The sequence below is a fragment of the Simochromis diagramma genome, unplaced genomic scaffold (assembly GCF_900408965.1).
Source record: "Simochromis diagramma unplaced genomic scaffold, fSimDia1.1 OVJJ01000293.1, whole genome shotgun sequence".
Classification (NCBI taxonomy): domain Eukaryota; kingdom Metazoa; phylum Chordata; class Actinopteri; order Cichliformes; family Cichlidae; genus Simochromis; species Simochromis diagramma.
The window spans coordinates 20,315,270-20,332,941 of record NW_024386801.1 but is presented as its reverse complement, the minus strand read 5'-3'; the positions used below and the strand labels follow the sequence as shown (position 1 = coordinate 20,332,941).

General features: G+C 38.5%; 2 protein-coding genes across 2 annotated transcripts; both read left to right on the top strand.

Moving 5' to 3' along the window:
• Window positions 1–310: 310 nt before the first annotated feature.
• LOC120730226 (RING finger protein 141) lies at window positions 311–7,449 on the top strand. Its single transcript, XM_040026469.1, has 6 exons — window positions 311–416; window positions 2,059–2,262; window positions 2,799–2,907; window positions 3,930–4,111; window positions 4,840–4,947; window positions 5,035–7,449. The coding sequence occupies exons 2-6, from the start codon at window positions 2,126–2,128 to the stop codon at window positions 5,183–5,185; spliced, it is 687 nt and encodes a 228-aa protein (XP_039882403.1). The 5' UTR covers window positions 311–416; window positions 2,059–2,125; the 3' UTR covers window positions 5,186–7,449.
• A 2,628-nt stretch (window positions 7,450–10,077) lies between these two features.
• On the top strand, window positions 10,078–13,017 carry LOC120730227 (RING finger protein 141-like). The gene is made up of 4 exons (XM_040026470.1): window positions 10,078–10,335; window positions 11,272–11,368; window positions 11,691–11,845; window positions 12,811–13,017. The coding sequence occupies exons 1-4, from the start codon at window positions 10,199–10,201 to the stop codon at window positions 12,905–12,907; spliced, it is 486 nt and encodes a 161-aa protein (XP_039882404.1). The 5' UTR covers window positions 10,078–10,198; the 3' UTR covers window positions 12,908–13,017.
• Window positions 13,018–17,672: the final 4,655 nt, after the last annotated feature.

The following is a 17,672-nucleotide window of genomic DNA, read 5'->3' as shown; positions in this document are numbered from 1 at the left end:
ACTTATAAATACTACAGCAGACACATTTTCTACAGTTTTTTTTTTAAAAATCCAGATCATTCTTGAATGTATACAAAAAATGATAAGGAAAAAAATGAATGGAAAAATGATAGGGAACGAATTAATTTATAGACCAAACTTATTATTTATTTTGAATCTTTTCAAAACAAGTTTCAGAAGCGGGTAAATGTTGTGTAGGCCTAATATTTATTTAATTAATTAATTGTTTGTTTGTTTGTTTGTTTGTTTATCAATAATCTTATTATTATTACTAACGCAAACGACTGACGTAAGGTCGTCACACTCCAACGTCATGAAGCCGCGCCAGTGTTGTGGTACCAAGACAAACAGAAGCTAAAAGCGAGGCTAGTGGTGAAATTTGGATGGTTCCTCCTACGTGGACTCTGCACTGTTTGGTAAGAAGCACCTACGTGTCACAGTTGCAGCAGAGGATCATATTTATCCCATTTTTATTTATTTATTTTCTACGTTTCGCTTCTTCTGGTATTGGTTAAGTTTCAAGAAAAGTAATGCAGCTAGTTGTTAGCAGAGTGCTCCTCAGTAATATTACGCTGTTACTACAGTTGTGAAGTTTAGACTGAGGTTTACTGTCTGGAGAGGTCTAAAACTCTGCAGCTATAAGTACTATAAGTACTTTCGAAGAAGGAGCGCTGCTGCTATGCGGTTCTTACGTTGAAGTCTAAAATAAACGCCGACGTTGTTAGCGTCGCTGGATGTTGATGCTAATTTAGCTAATACAGCAGAGCTGCTGCCCCTGCGAGCATTTGGCTGTTTATTTTTTTTATGACTTATAGATTATTGTCAGGTCTACGTGAGGTTTGACACATCGATATGTTCTATGTATGCATGCAGCCACAGGAAGTCTCGAGGTAGTTGGTGGGAGAGGATGAGTTTGTTATTACCTGATAGTCATCTCAAATTCAAATTTTATTTGTCACGTACACAGTCATACACAGCACGATATGCAGTGAAATGCTTAGACAACTGCTCGTGACCTAAAGAAAAAAAAGGAAAGGGCTATGAATAAGATAGGAAATAAATATGAAAAATTAAAAAGTGTAAATTTAACTAGGAAGGAATAAAATATAAGAATATAAAATATAAAAAACTAAATAACTGTACAACACAAATTAGAATGAAGGGTAAATTTAACTGGGAAAGAATAAGATAAAATATATAAATTAAAGTTGAAAATAAAATAACTGTACAACAAAATACACAATACACATCTAAGTGTTTTTAATTATCTAGTCGTGTTTTGTTAATATTCTGTCCCTTTCCAACTAAGTTTTAAAGGGATTACTAGTGTAATAGTAACTTCTTAGACGAGCAAATACAAAAATAAAAAAATCAAAGGCCGGGGCGAACAACTATAACAGTAAAATACACAAGAAAATTCAGCTAAAAGCAATACACAAACCATTATGAAACCATAAGTGATGATTAAAGGAAAAACGCAAAAAACAAACAATATCATGTGAAAGCAACTTGATAAACGTGTTTGTTAGAACGACTAGATGCATAGATTTAAGCCAAAAATGTGGAATGGCCAAGAAAGCCCAGCTGTGAAGCTAAGGCTGCAAACCGGCTCATTTGGGGCCAATATCTCCGTTAGGAAGCAAGGACCCAAACAATCTTTAAAAGTCAGCTCTAAAATGTACAGAGAGCCAGTAGAGAAAAGCAAAGACTTTGGTGATGTGACACTGTCCACTAAGAAGCTGAGCTGTTGCATTCTGAACCAGCTGAATGTGAGAGGGTGACCTTTAACTAATCCCAGAAAGAAAGGTACACTTCTTTATCTTGGTCCTATGCCTTTTGCTCCTTTTTGAAATTTTGGTTTGTTAAATTCTGGGTCTTGGTATGCTTCATGTACTTGCCATATTTTCTAAGGCCTACAATCATCTGTGCCACAGCATATTTTAATACAGATGAATGCACACTTCATTTTTGTATGTTTTCACTATATTTTGTATATCTTTCTTTAACTAAAATATTAATCTAAGGCACTAATAATTTAAGGCAATCATTTCCCACCAGGTTTGGAAGAACTGAATGAGGTGCTGCCTTTTGCCTCTGCTCTTGTGTGAGTTCTACTGCTGCCGGGATGGGTCAGCAGATCTCAGGTCAGGCGGTGATGAACCATCTGCCTGAGAAGCTGGTGAAACATGCCGGATTGGTTCGTGACAGCGGCTACCTAAACTACGAGGAGTTTCTAGCAAGAGTGGCTGAACTTAATGACGTGTAAGTCTGTTAAAGATGATTAGCTTTCCCGTACAACAAATAGCTTTTCTTTAAGACAAACAGTTTTTGTGCAGAATGGATGGGTGGAGAAACTTGACCTATTTCACAAAGTGTACCTTTGGGACTCTTCAAATTGAGCGCTGGCATCAGTACTTTTATGACATATGGGATTTGGCCTTCCTTATTCCCCCAGCATTAGACACAATTCTGCCAGTTTACCTTTAGCTTACAAACTCCTAGAGGTAATAGCTGCAAGGCATGATAATGCAGCAGAAGGTGGAGTAGAGAAAGGCTTTGTTACAGCAATTCTGAAAAAAAGATTAATGTGACAACAAAATAAACAGCACAGTGCAGTGTTATTGATGAAAATAATCATTGAAAACACCTGAAAAAGAAGGCGTAATGAAAATGTTTGTTTTTTTAACATTCATCATGATGAGAAATAAATCAAAAATCTGTGTGCTTTATGGAGGATGGTTGGAATGGTTTATGGAGATAAACATAACCTTTTCCCCTCTCTCCTGCGTCTCTCTCAGTACGGCCAAGCTAGCTGCTGGACAGCAGAAGCACCTGCTGTTTGAGGTGCAGCCAGGATCTGATGCTACAGCCTTGTGGAAAGTGGCTGTCAGGGTTGTGTGTACCAAGGTGAGACCAAAGAGCCTTCCCCACATGCCAACAGAGGCATCTGCACACACATTTATGACAGAGAGGGACAGATGTGAGTGAAACCATACTCCTGTAAATTGTGTTTATATGAGGAAACCGTGCTCTGAGGGATCTCCTGGGATGTCTCCAAGTGTTAAAACCAATTTATTGTTTGGAAATGGACTCTTATCAGAATGATGTTTACTATTTCACAAAAATCAAGCCCTTTCTGGGGATCATAATAATATTACAGGGTAGGTGAGGGTAATAGATCTCTGATAGTTTAACTCATTGTTCCACATCGGTTTTTAACTTTAAACGTAATGTAACACTGCCACTGACCAGGCCAAACAAAAATAGAAAGTTTTTGTTTCTTCATAAGTAATATGAAGGAGGAAAAAAAAGTTGTGTATGTAGTTGGTTCCATTTGTTTGTGTCTGTCTGTTAGATGTCAACTGTCCGCAGTTTCCAAGATATCATTTTCAAATTTTGTGTGATGGTAGATACTAATAACAGCTTGAGCCATAACATGACACTATAAAGTTCCACAAAATCACATACTGCATGAATAGATGTTAAAGTCTCATGTTTTTACAGGTTATAGAAGCTAAAAGATGTCAGCCAATTCTGCTCCAATCATATGGTTAAAATAATAAAATACACAATTATAGTATGTAATGCTTTAAGGTCAAAGTTTAGGATCACATGAATTAGGAAAAACTTTCCATCGGATCATTTCCAGATTCTAAAGCAGTATAATAATCATTGAGTAGCATAAGCACTTCCTTTCTTTGAACTCTTTAAAGCATTATTTTTTAATACATTATAATCACAATGAACAACAAGATTAATATGCTACACTAGATTTCCATATTAACAATGCTCACATCAGCACAAATGATCTATGAGAACTACTTACATCAACACGTTGTCATGAAAACATCACAGTTTTAGTATAACCTTTGCCCTTTGGTGGGAGTTGCTCTGTGAGTGCTCTTGTGATTGCCTTTGCTTCCCTCCAGATCAATAAGGAGAATGGCATGGTTGAGGCATCGCGGATCATGAACCTGTATCAGTTCATCCAACTCTATCGTGACATCACCAGCCAGGCAGCCGAAGTGTTGTCTGTAGAGGGTGCCACTAAGGGCCCCTCAACCGAGCTTCCCTCCACTGACTCCTGCCAGGCCAGCATGTGGATGGGCAGGTCAGTTACCAGGAAATGGACAGCTATTATATAAAGTGCACACACAACAATTAGATTTTCATGACGTTTTTTAATAGTGAAGATGGAGAAGGGATTATGGGAAAAGAGAGCAGTGGTACAACATGCAGCAGAGGTCTTTGTTCAGCGAATGCACTCACTTGTAATCATTGCCAGATTTTGAAGGAGAGTTTTCCTACAACAGACCTGAAAAAATAATGAATATTGGACTTTTATTTGTCAGCTGAGCAGTAATGATGTTTGTGAACATATGCGCTATTAAAAATGTTACACTTGTGCAAATATCAATGCTGTTTCCAGCTTTAGCCTCCAAGTGCCCAAAATGTAGTTTCCCTGCTCAGCACAGGTGTTACTGATGCAATACTACAGAAAATGTTTTTTTAATGCCCCACCATCTGCATGAATTATATATTTTTAAGGTTGTTTTTTTTTTTGTTTTTTTTGGGGGGGGGGGGGTTTTTACAGCTGAGCGATTCCTTATTCTGTAAAGTTGAGGGGGGCAGTGACTGATGGGTCATTTTAAGGCTTATACACATTTTTATAACCCCGAGAAATATTTATCCTCAGGCGAATCCTGAGCATAAAAAAGTGTTTCTAAAACACTTCTTATGCTTTTTGTTTTCATTTCTAAAAAATGAAAATAAAGTGTGCCTAGCGTTAAAGAAAATAATGAAATTGTTTTCCCCTCTTCTGTATACATTTCCATGCAGAGTGAAGCAGCTGACCGATGAAGAGGAGTGTTGCATCTGCATGGATGGAAAATCTGACCTCATTCTGCCCTGTGCACATAGCTTCTGTCAGAAATGCATTGATAAATGGTGAGATAATCAAATAAGCTTGAATTATTCAAATTCATCTATAGCGTTGTAAAACATTAAATTACACACCCTCTTCTGTTTCTGTAGGAGTGGCCAGAGCCGAAATTGCCCAATCTGCCGTCTGCAAGTGACTGCTGCCAACGAATCGTGGGTAATGTCTGATATCCCCACAGAGGATGACATAGCCGGCTACATCCTCAACCTGGCTGATGAGGCGGGCCACCCACACAGGCCTTAACATGCAGAATACTGAGCCAAGTAGATAGCAAAGGGAAATATACCCACTTCAGTAGACTTTACATACTGAAACACAAAACACCACTTTCACTGAGAGGTTTCTTCCCCCCCCCCCCCCAAAGAGTAAAACAGAAAAGAATCCAGCAGGTGTCTTCTCTTTATATTCTTTGTGATAGCTTCTGAAAATCTCCTCTTATAAGTCCTAAAAATCCCAGGATGCTTTTTGAAACCAGAGTATTGTTGATGATGTACTTTATGGAGTTTTGTGATATGTTGTTTGAAGTGAAACAATTGTATTTGTATATTACAATAAATGGTAACATTTTAATGGAACCCAGAATAACCAAATGTTGCTTAAAGTACTACTAAGAGGTGGTTGGGGTTAACTAGGCACTTTATAAAACAAATGCTGATACATGTTGACATTGCCTTCCTTCGATATGAATGAGAGAGACACAGTTGCACTTTCTTGTAAAGTTTGATAAGTATGACTCTCATTCATATAATTTAAATCATCACTTTGATATTTTGGGAAAGTGTCTTGTTTGCTGTCCAGGGAAAGTCAGATGTCTGTAAATGTAGGACAGCAGTTAGATTATCCTCATACAAAGACTGGAAACAAGGAGAAAAGGCCAGCTGTAGTCAGTTTTATCAAATCATCTTTGAATTTGTTATATTTAACTATATCTAAATGTGAAAAATAGAGAAGTTTAAAGGTGATTTTTTTTTTTTTTTGCTGTAGACTGATTCATGGCTAAGTTGCTTCATGAAGTCATTACAGGACTGTTTTCAACTTTTGGACAGCATCAGGCTCTTTTCATTCTGTTTGTAGTCTCTGTGCTAAATTTGGCAACTGACTCTGGCCTTGCAGTGAACATACAGACAGTAAATTGGTATTGATCAAATCTTAAACCTCTGGCAAAGAGCAAATAAGCATCATTTCCCAAAATGTCCTATTCTTCCTTCATGTTCAAATCCAAGACACCAAACATACTTGTCGTATTTGCCAGGGCTTCTGGACAAGCAGTAAAGTGAAAATTTATGTTCCATCTATAAAGCTGTTTGGATGTCTGTGCAATGTATCCCTGCATGTTTGTACCCCACATGACATGGACCATGAGCTGTGTTATGTGAATCTGTGCTAAAATCCTGTTCTGGTGCAGTTCAGGACACAGGACTGAATAGTCTCATGTGATTTTAATGACTTGGCTTGTTGTGGTGTCTTAACTGTTGTAAATCACCTTGCCTGTCACATAAGTTGTTCTCCTTTTTTTACTTTTATGAATTTTTTTCTAATTATTTTTCTCTCATCTTTATTTACACTATTTTATTATGAATTCTTTAGAAATCTTTTAGTTTGCATTCCCAAAACTGCACTCTGTGCTTCGACGTGACTGTAATTAAAAGCAACTTAATGACTGAGAGAAAGGCAGCTTGTAGGGGAACAGTTAAGTAAAATCACTGAAATTGTGTTTTGTTTTTGTTTTTCCCTGGGTCTAACCGATCCCTAGTGGCACTTTCAGTTTAAGTTGACATAGCTGTGACACTCGAAGTTGATTCTTCCGGAAATATTTTATTAAATGTGAATATGTATGAACCTTATAGATTTCATTTCTGTTTTACTCAAATCCAATTCTTCATTTAAAGTTGTATTAAAGAAATGACTTATTTAGATCTTTGTTGTGTGAAGTTCAGTGAATTCTTCAGTTTAGCATTTTTTCACATTTATTTTAGCAATTTATTCCACATATGAGTCTATAGTTTTGAAATATCAGTAATATTTCAGTTCTGTTCATTTTGTTCGACCTCACTTCTCTGGTTGTTTGTGCGTAGTTGATGGAGATGATTATATTTGCCTTCATAAATGTTATTTTGGCGCTTTAATCCTTTCATTCAAGCTGAAATATACACACCCCAGAGATGTGCAGCAGTAAGAGAAGTCTTTTACAAGCTCTTTAGCAAACTGTGTCTGATCTCGTTGCATGACTGCATGGTCCATTCAGAAAAATGTCAAAGAAAGTTTTTAATATTTACATTATAAAGTTTATGTTTTTAGGGCATATTTTTAAACATGCCCTAAAAACACAAACTGCTGTGTAATGTGATGTTGCAACCATAAGATGGTAGCATTATCCTGTATTCCTTCTGGGGTCCTGGCATAGTACAGACATTGTATTTGTTATAGTGAATGAAGGGAAGTGTAATAACAGAACCATTCTTACTGTATTATCCTGAATAAACAGATACTCAATTTTTGGCACTTTATGACTGTTGAATTGAAAGTTTTTGCAACTTTTGTTAATAAGTTGTTTCATATGCAATAAACTGTATAAGCTACATTTTTATACAGCTTATTCTGTTTGGAAACAAGATTTTCTTTGGCAATAAAAGCCTAAGTGATGTAGCCTACTGTATCAGACTGGTGTTAAGATGTAAAGGAAAAAAATCATAAATGCTTAATCTTACGAGTTTTACATGGCTAACATTGGCATTGTTTTACAGGTTTGAACATGTAAACCCAATGGCGGTGTGGGACATTTCATTTTAAAATAAAAAAAGAGTGAAACCTAGTTGTTTATGTGGTTTACATGTTAACCATACCCCTCCGCGAATTGCTACCTTATCGTGGTGGAGTGGTTTGTGTGTCCCAGGGATCCCAGGAGATATGTTGTCCGGGCCCTTGTCCCCCTGGTCAGGCCTCTCACTTGAGGCAGTTAAACAATTCCAGAGCCTGGCAGAGCACCTCAGGTGGATGAGGTCCGCCCTGAGTTCCTGAAGACTCTGGATGTCGTAGGACTGTCTTGGTTGACATGCCTCTACAATGTTGCATGGAGATCAGGGGCGGTACCTCTGGATTGGAAGACCAGGATGGTGGTTCCCGTGTTTACCGGACCGCAGGGTGTGTTCCAACTATAGGGGGATCACACTCCTCAGGCTCCCTGGGAAAGTCTATGCCAGGGTGATGGAAAGGAGAGTTCGTCCATTAGTCGGATACAGGAGGAACAATGCTGTTTTCGTCCTGGTCGTGCAACATTGGACCAGATCTTTATCCTCTCAAGGATACTTGAGGGTGCATGTGAGTTTGCCCAACCAGTCTGTATGTGTTTTGTGGACCTGGAGAAGGCATTCAACCGTGTCCCTCGGAGTGTCCTGTGGGAGGTGCTTTGGGAGTGTGGTGTCTGGCCCATTGTTACGGGCCATTTGAGCCTTATATAACCGTCAGGAACAAGTTCCTGCCCCAAGTGGAGTAGTTTAAGTATCTCAGGGCCTTGTTCACAAGTGACAGGAGAAGGGAACGGGAGATCGACAGACGGATTGGTGCTGCACCTGCAGTGATGTAGACATTGTACTGGTCCACTGTGGTGAAGAGAGAGCTGAATGTAAAAGCGAAGCTCTCAATTTACCAGTTGATCTACGTTCCTACCCTCACCTGTGGTCATGAGGTGTGGGTAGTGATCGAAAGAACGAGATTGCGGATATAAGCGGTGGCAATGGGGTTCCTACAAAGGGGGGCTGGCTGAACTGAGAAGTTCAGCCATCCGGGAGGGGCTCAGAGTAGAGCCGCTGCTGCTCCTCCACATCGAAAGGAGCCAGTTGAGGTGGTTCGGGCATCTGATAAGGATGCCTTCTGGACAGTTTCCAGGCATGTCCCACCAGGAGGAGGCCCCGGGGCACACCCAGGACATGCTGGAGAGATTATATCTTTCGGCTGGCCTGGGAACACCTTGGTGCCCTTCCTGATAAGCTGGAGGTGGCTGGGGAGAGGGAGGTCTGGCCTTCTCTGCTTAGGCTGCTGCCCCCGCTAGCTGGCCCTGGATAACCCGAAGAAGATGGATGGGAACAAAGAATGGTAAAAGAAACTGGCAACTGCCAGTGCTACCCCTCAGCCTCCTACTAGACTACTTTGCCTTGTTCTCAAGTTACTGCATTCACAAGATTCTCTGACTTTGAGGTCGAGGTCACTGAGGTTCAAATTCATCGAATATTTTTAGTTGTTGCACCCGTGGTATCAATTTGAAGCTCCTACATCACTTTATTCTTAGGTTATCATATTCATAAGATTTTCATAAAACTTGACCTTTGACCTTGACCTTGAGGTCGAAGTCACTGAGATTCTAACTTATCTGATTTTTTTGTAGTTACACCTGTGGTATCAATTTGAAGCTCCTACACTGCCTCGTTCTTTAGTTATTGCAAACACCTAACTCACAAACTAAGGTGTCCAAGCTGCTTGCCCACCCACCCAGCAGAGTGATAACAATACTCCATCATAGCTTTTACAGAGGTAAAGACACAGTGAAGCTGAGGATTATTGAGAATTCAAATTGCAATACCTTTAATACCTACAGCATGTTCCAATTGCTGTAATAAACTATTGCTAACAGTACCGAATGCTCTACTGACGTCTAGCAGGACAAGCACAGAAATGAGTCCACTGTCAGAGGCCATAAGAAGATCATTTGTAACCTCCACTAACATTGTTTCTGTAAATAATCAGTTAGCTGTTTTACAACCCATCTTTCAAGAATTTTGCATTTTTCACGAGTCAGTTGTGACAGCTAGGATTTGCACCAGGAACTTTATTGCTCTGAGACAACAGTGCTAATCACTTCACCACCACAGTGTAATGATTCAGATATTCCTGTGTCAAGGCACTCTCTGACTTCTGTATAACCTTTGTTCCTTATGTGTGCCATGTGTCATCACTCCTATGCTGTTTTACTATGACTGTTCAAAGACCAGCATGAATCTGTTTTTGCAGTAAGTCACTGCAAGTCACAAATCTTTGGCTTTTTATAAGATTTTACTAGTTACAAATATAGCTATTATTAACCTGTGGCCATTAAAGTGCTCCAAATAACTGGCTTACCAAATGGCTCGGGTAAATACGTTAGAGGGTTACCTAGGCAACCGGAAACTGCTAGACCAACCGCCAGCTTCATCCTCCACTAAGAAAAATAGTTTTCCTCTGTTGGTTTGCGAGTGTTACTGGTGCTTTTTACACAACACCGGGATGGGTCAGCAGATCTCAGGTCGGGGAGTTATGAACCAGCTCCGTCAGAAGCTGGAGAAATGTTTAGAATTGCTTCGTGACAGTCGCTACTTAACTTACGAGGAGTTCCTGGGAAGACTGGCTGAACTTAATGACATGTAAGTGACAGGTCGTTAAAGACAGCTTTAGAGAACAGCAAGTGGATTTTCTTTAACATAAAACAGTTTTGTGCAGAATGAACAGGCGGAGAAACTTAGCCTAGTTCAAAAGTGTACCTTTGGGCTGATTTTACGTAGACTTTTCAATTTGAGAGCTAGCGTCAGTGCTTTTATGATATCTGGGATTTAACCTTCCTTATTTTCTAGCATTACATACATTTCTGCTAGTTTACTAGCTAGGTTTTTTTTTTAGCTTACAAGCTCCTGGAGGTTATAGCTGCAAGGCATGATAGTGCAGCTGAAGGTGAAATAAACACACGAAGTGAACAGCACAGAGCAGTGTTGTTAGACACCTCAGCTTCACTACTGGAACTTCAACATTATGCACTCCATACTGTACATTAATGCCACTGTTTTGCACATATTCAACTCTGTGTATTTTATATATTTATTATTATTATTATTATTATTATTGTTTTTGTTTTTTGTTTTTTACTATTTAATTTGTAAAAATGTGTATACACACACACACACACACACACACACACACGAAAATATTTAGTATACACATCCAGAAATGCATACACTATTATATATTGTACATATATTTATTAGTTTCAGGTCGGCCATTCTTGTATTTTGCTCGTTTGTGTTGTTGTGTTTGCACATCTCTGTTGCTTGTGGGGCTCGCACACAAGAATTTCACTCGCATGTGCTGTGCCAGTGTGCCTGCACATGTGATGTGACAATAAAAGTGATTTGATTTGATTTGATTTGATTTAAGTATTAGTAATGAAAATACATTTTTGAAATTCAGCATGATGAAAAATAAATGTAAAAATTCTGTTATGAATATTGTGGCACTGCTTTGTCATTTGGCTGAATGGTTTATGGAGAGAAACATAACTTCTCCCCTCTCTCATTCTTCTCTGTCAGTACTGCTGAACAGCAGAATGACCTGCTGTTTGAAGTGCAGCCAGGATCTGATGCTACAGCCTTGTGGAAGGTGGCTGTCAGGGTTGTGTGTACCAAGGTGAGACCAAAGAGCCTTCCCCACATGCCAACAGAGGCATCTGCACACACATTTATGACAGAGAGGGACAGATGTGAGTGAAACCATACTCCTGTAAAAGGGGAAAGGTAATTTTAACATCAGCCTACTGCCCCTAGAGAAATACATCCTGTAATAGATTGCTGATAGCAGCTATCAACTGGTAGCTTGGATTAAAAAACCCTGCTGGGTTTGAGAAGCCTGTCATCGGTGGGTTATAGCCAACTATTTTGGCACAGTGTAAGATTGAAACTGCATGCACTACCAGTCATTAAGTCACATGATTGCCTTTTCTTCCTCACAGATCAGTAAGGAGAATGGCATGGTGGAAGCATCGCAGATCATGAACCTGTATCAGTTCATCAAGCTGTATCATGACATCACCAGCCAGAGTCTTCAGGTGTCGTCTGCAAAGAGCCCCTCTACTGACCTCCTGGCTGACTCCTGCCAGGCCAGCAGGTCAGGCAGCCATGACATAAAGCATACATTTTATAGCACATTCAGCAATTATAAGTACTTTTATGACTTTATTTGATAGTGACAATGAACAGGAAATAGGGGGAAAGAGAGCATGGGAACAACATATACCAAAGGTCATTGCAGCCAAATCAAAGTGGGACCTCACTACTTGGGCATGTTGGTGGTCTAAAAACTCAGCTCTATGGTTACCATTTTAAAAAGCTATTTAAAAGGTTTCAGCTAAAGCTTTTCTGGACAATTTAACCACAGGCTGGTCGTTGTTTTGTTTGGAACAAAAAAGGACTCCTTTAAAGACTTTAAAGGTTTTGGTGCCTCAGGACGAGCATGTGTGATCCCCAGCTCCCACAGATTCTTATGCAAATGCCTTCAGTCCCTTTGAATACACCCACTTGATCTTATATTTGCTAGCTGTGCAGTAATGATAATGTTTGAACGTACATGCCATTAAAACCATTACACTGGTGCTAACATCAAATGTTGTGTTTCCGGCCCGAATCTCCAAGCAGCCTAACAATGCAGTTAATACATTTTTTCCTGCTCACCACAGGTGTCAGTGCTGTAAGACTACAGAAATATTTCTTTAATGCTCCACAATCTGCATAAATTATATAATTTCTTTGCAGCAGAGTGATTTCTCATCCAGAGGCAAGGCTAGGGGGCTGATTGATGGGTCGTGTTAAAACTTTCGGACATTTTTAGAACACAGAGGGATATTATTTTCTCAATTCCTTGATTGCAAACCTTCAGGATTTATCGGACATATTTCTACTAAAAAAAGGTAGAAAAGCTAATTTAAGTTGCCTTCCTCTGTAGATAAATAATAAAACAGTTTATGTTTTCTCTGTATACAAGCAGCAATTGATGATGAAAATTTGTTACTGAAAAATCTAAAATTCACACACACACACACAGTAATTATTCCACACCCTCTTCTGTTTCTGTAGGAGTGGCCAGAGCCTAAGCAACCTAGCATGTCATCTGCATGTGACTGCTGACAGCGAATCGTGGGTAATATCTGATCTTCAGAGACTACTTCCCTAATGTGACTAATGAGGGAAGCCACCCATACATGCTTTAAAATGTCGAATACTTAGCTAAGTACATAGGAAATGGAGATACACCCACATAAGAAGATTTTTTCCTCCTAAAGAGCAAGATAGAAAAGAATCCAGCAGGTTTCTTCTCTCTATATTCTTTGTGACAGCTTCTGAAAATGAAAATCTCCTCTTTTAAGTCCTAAAAATCCCAGGATGCTTTTTGAAACCAGGTTTGTGATATGTTGTTTGAAGTGAAAAATAAATCTGTATTTGTATATTACAATAAATTGTAATATTCAAGAATCCAAGGAGCTTTATTTGTCATTTGCATCATATGTTAACATGAGGTGGAACGAAATTATGTACACACGGTCCGGAGTGAAAAGAAACAAAAATAATGAAGAAACAGAAATTTTTTCTTAAAGTTAGAATAAATAGTTGGGGTGTTTTTTTTTTGTTTTTTGTTTTGTTTTTTTAACAAACAGAAATGACAAGTAATAAGACAATACAATAAATAATACTATAACTAGAGTGCAACAACCTGAGTACCAGTATGGAGTATGGGTAAGGAGTGTGGGTATAAATATAGGTGTAAATAAATATTTTAGCAGCAAAGGGCATAATGACCAGCATTGATAAAGTGACATAAAACATTAGAATCGACGCGTTCTCTGGGAGCATGAGTAGCCGCCGCTCTACTGTGCGCCGCCATGTTGACATCAACATTTTAATGGAACCCAGAATAACCAAATGTTGCTTAAAGTACTACTAAGAGGTGGTTGGGGTTAACTAGGCACTTTATAAAACAAATGCTGATACATGTTGACATTGCCTTCCTTCGATATGAATGAGAGAGACACAGTTGCACTTTCTTGTAAAGTTTGATAAGTATGACTCTCATTCATATAATTTAAATCATCACTTTGATATTTTGGGAAAGTGTCTTGTTTGCTGTCCAGGGAAAGTCAGATGCCTGTAAATGTAGGACAGCAGTTAGATTATCCTCATACAAAGACTGGAAACAAGGAGAAAAGGCCGGCTGTAGTCAGTGTTATTAAATCATCTTTGAATATGTTATATTTAACTATATCTAATTTGTTTAATACGACTGATTCATGGCTAAATTGCTTCATGAAGTCCCTGCAGGACTGTTTTCAACTTTTGGACAGCATCAGGCTCTTTTCATTCTGTTTGTAGTCTCTGTGCTAAATTTGGCAACTGACTCTGGCCTTGCAGTGAACATACAGACAGTAAATTGGTATTGATCAAATCTTAAACCTCTGGCAAAGAGCAAATAAGTATCATTTCCCAAAATGTCCTATTCTTCCTTCATGTTCAAATCCAAGACACCAAACATACTTGTCGTATTTGCCAGGGCTTCTGGACAAGCAGTAAAGTGAAAATTTATGTTCCATCTATAAAGCTGTTTGGATGTCTGTGCAATGTATCCCTGCATGTTTGTACCCCACATGACATGGACCATGAGCTGTGTTATGTGAATCTGTGATAAAATCCTGTTCTGGTGCAGTTCAGGACACAGGACTGAATAGTCTCATGTGATTTTAATGACTTGGCTCGTTGTGGTGTCTTAACTGTTGTAAATCACCTTTGCCTTTCAGCTGTGCTGATTTCTCTAAAAGTATTTACATTTATTTGTTAGGATGATTTTAATCTGACTGTTGTAGAAATCTTTTCCATCCATCCAAGTTGATATCATATATAATTTACAGTTAAGTTATGAGTTAAAATTGTTTTGTTTAAGTGGATTTAAAGTGTTGATTTTATTAAATGTAAATATGCAGTAGCCTTAATCTTTATTATTTATCAAATCCTTAATTAAAGTTGTATTTAAAGAAATTGGTTATCTAGGTCTTTGTTGTGTGAATTTCAGTTTTTGCATTTGATCACATATACAGGGTGGGCCATTTATATGGATACACTGTAATAACATGGGAATGGTTGGTGATATTAAAGTCCTGTTTGTGGCACATTAGTACATGTGAGGGGGCAAACTCCTCAAGATGGGTGGTGACCATGGTGGCCATTTAGAAGTCGGCCATCTTGGATACAACTTTTGTTTTTTCAATAGATTTTGTTCAGTGATGAGGCAAACTTTTATGTGAATGGTGAAGTTAACAAACAAAACCACCGCTATTGGTCTGACACTAACCCACATTGGATGGATCCCTCCAAGACTGTTGGAACAACAAAAGTGATGGTTTGGTGTGGTATATGGGGTACAACGATAGTGGGTCCATTCTTCATCAATGGTAATCTCAAGGCCACTGGATATTTGAAATTGCTACATGATGATGTGTTTCCCTCTTTATGCACTGAAGCTGGCACGTTCCCTGAGTTTTTCTAGCAAGATGGTGCACCACCACATTATGGATGTCAGGTCTGAGCATTCCTAGATGAACAGTTTCCTGGAAAGTGGATTGGTCGTCGTGGGCCTGTTGAATGGCCCCCAAGGTCTCCTGATCTGACCTTTTATCTTTGGGGTCATCTGAAGGCAATTGTCTATGGTGTGAAGAGACGAGATGTGCAGCACCTGAAACTACAGATACTGGATGCCTGTGCTGGCATTTCTCCTGCGGTGTTGCTATCAGTGTGTGAAGAGTGGGAGAAGAGGGTTGCATTGACAATCCAACACAATGGGCAGCATATTGAACACATTTTATAAGTGATCAGAAACTTGTAAATAACTCATGAAAGAATAAAGTTACGTTGAAACCAAGCACCCCATTGTTTTTCTTGTGACATTACCAATAAGTTTGATGTGTCACATGGCCCTCTTCCTATTGAAAAAAAAAAGTTGTATCCAAGATGGCCGACTTCTAAATGGCCGCCATGGTCACCACCCATCTTGAGGAGTTTGCCCCCTCACATATACTAATGTGCCACAAACAGGACTTTAATATCACCAACCATTCCCATGTTATTACAGTGTATCCATATAAATGGCCCACCCTGTATTTTAACTTATTATAAGTATTTTTTATGTAGGAGACAACAGTTTTGGAATTTTCTTTAATATTATTTCAGTTCAACTATACTAAAGTTAGAATTTTATGTGACCAAAGGTAAAACTTTTGGGTAGTTGTTTTTTCTTTTTTTCCACTGCTGTCACGTTTTGACACCTCAGTTCTCTGGGTTTTCCTGCAAAGTAACAAAGAGATTCATAAAATGTTATCTGGCAATTTAATCCATTCATTCAAGTTGAGATTTTACAGGCTCAAAAGATGTGCAGCTCTTTCAACAAGTTCTTCAGAAAATGGCATCTGATCTTGTGGTTACATGACTGTGTGGTCAGGTCAGCAAGTGTTCCAAAAAACTTTACATTTTAAAACTTAAAGAGCATACCTGCATCTGAATCTACATAAACCAGTTTCATATTTTTAAACATGCCCTAAAACATAAACTGCTGTGTGGGATGTATATGATGTTGCAACCATGAGGTGGCAGCATTATCCTACATCGCTTCTGAAAGGAGTCCAAGCATCAGTAAAGGATACTTTTTAACTTGAAAGTGAGTGAAAAGAAGTGTAATAAAACACATGCGTTCTTGTAGCATTATCATTAATAAAAAGATGCTCACTATTTTGTACTTCATGGGTTTGTGTTCCAGTGGACTGGATGCCTGTTTTCATTTTTTTTTATATATTTATATATTTTTTGTTGTGTTAAAAAGTAAAATTTCTGTACAGTCTCCCTTTAATTTAATTAGATGTTCAAAACAAAAAAACGACCCCCGTTTAACTGTTTCAAATCAACTCACTACAGTCTGTTTCACAAGTGTGAATGGTTGATGTCATAGCCACTGTCAGTGTGGGGCCTCTGATGAATGTAAAGGCAAAATTCAGAGTCTTCAGTTATTGAGTTTTGAATGGCTCACATTAGCATTGTTCTACAGGTCTGAACAATGGCTGTGTGGGAGGTTCATTTAGAAATAAGAGTAAAAACTACTTCGTGTGGTTTAATGACTGCGCATTAAAAAAGAAAAAGGTTATTGAGAATTTAAAGTGATAACATTTGCAAATGGGCATATGGGGATCATTTTGACCTGTTATTTATTTTGCGTCTGACCTTCAGAGGCCAGAGCTGCTCTGACAGAAGCAATGTCTGCTATGTTGTAGTTAAGATACAAAACTTGAAAAGCTTGTCTTAGTGTCTTTGTATGAACTTTGCAAATGATTATTATCTAACATGTTGTCTTCAAGCTTGGGCACTGTTTCATGACTGAAAGTTATTGATTGACTTATCCTAATGACTAGTCCTTCCACTTGGTTTAGGCTCCAAATTAAAAAATTAAAAATTAAAAAGTGAAAAATAAGATATATTGTTTTTGTTTTTTAACTGAACTTTGTGATAAGGTATTTTAACCTTTCAAGATTTAACGCCCTCAAAAGCCTTCAAAAGTTAAGGTTACACATAAGCTGCAGAGAGACTGTCAGTTTTTTAAAATGATTTATTTATTTTTTAAACATCAGCTAGCATTCTTATCAAATTAGTGTCAGATGTTTGGCTTCAAAAGAGATTCAGAAATATTTGCTGACATCATGATCCCTCTTTTGCAATTAGAAATTTGTATTCCTGATCACAACTTCCGCTATCATGATGATAAAACACTCACATGTGTGGAAGGTTTTGAAACCTCTCCCCTTGCATGCCGTGTGCAGACAGCAGACGATTGCTTAGTTTAAACAGCATCTGTTTCCTCTGTAGCTTATTGGCAGGTTGGTTCAAAGAAAGTTCATGACAAACATCTC

Coding starts and splice junctions, on each gene's coding strand:
- LOC120730226 (XM_040026469.1), top strand. CDS start 2,126: ATGGGTCAGCAGATCTCAGGTCAGGCGGTGATGAACCATCTGCCTGAG. Junction 2,263..2,798: donor GTGGCTGAACTTAATGACGT/GTAAGTCTGTTA, acceptor CGTCTCTCTCAG/TACGGCCAAGCTAGCTGCTG. Junction 4,112..4,839: donor GCCAGCATGTGGATGGGCAG/GTCAGTTACCAG, acceptor ATTTCCATGCAG/AGTGAAGCAGCTGACCGATG.
- LOC120730227 (XM_040026470.1), top strand. CDS start 10,199: ATGGGTCAGCAGATCTCAGGTCGGGGAGTTATGAACCAGCTCCGTCAG. Junction 11,369..11,690: donor TCAGGGTTGTGTGTACCAAG/GTGAGACCAAAG, acceptor TCTTCCTCACAG/ATCAGTAAGGAGAATGGCAT. Junction 11,846..12,810: donor GACTCCTGCCAGGCCAGCAG/GTCAGGCAGCCA, acceptor CTGTTTCTGTAG/GAGTGGCCAGAGCCTAAGCA.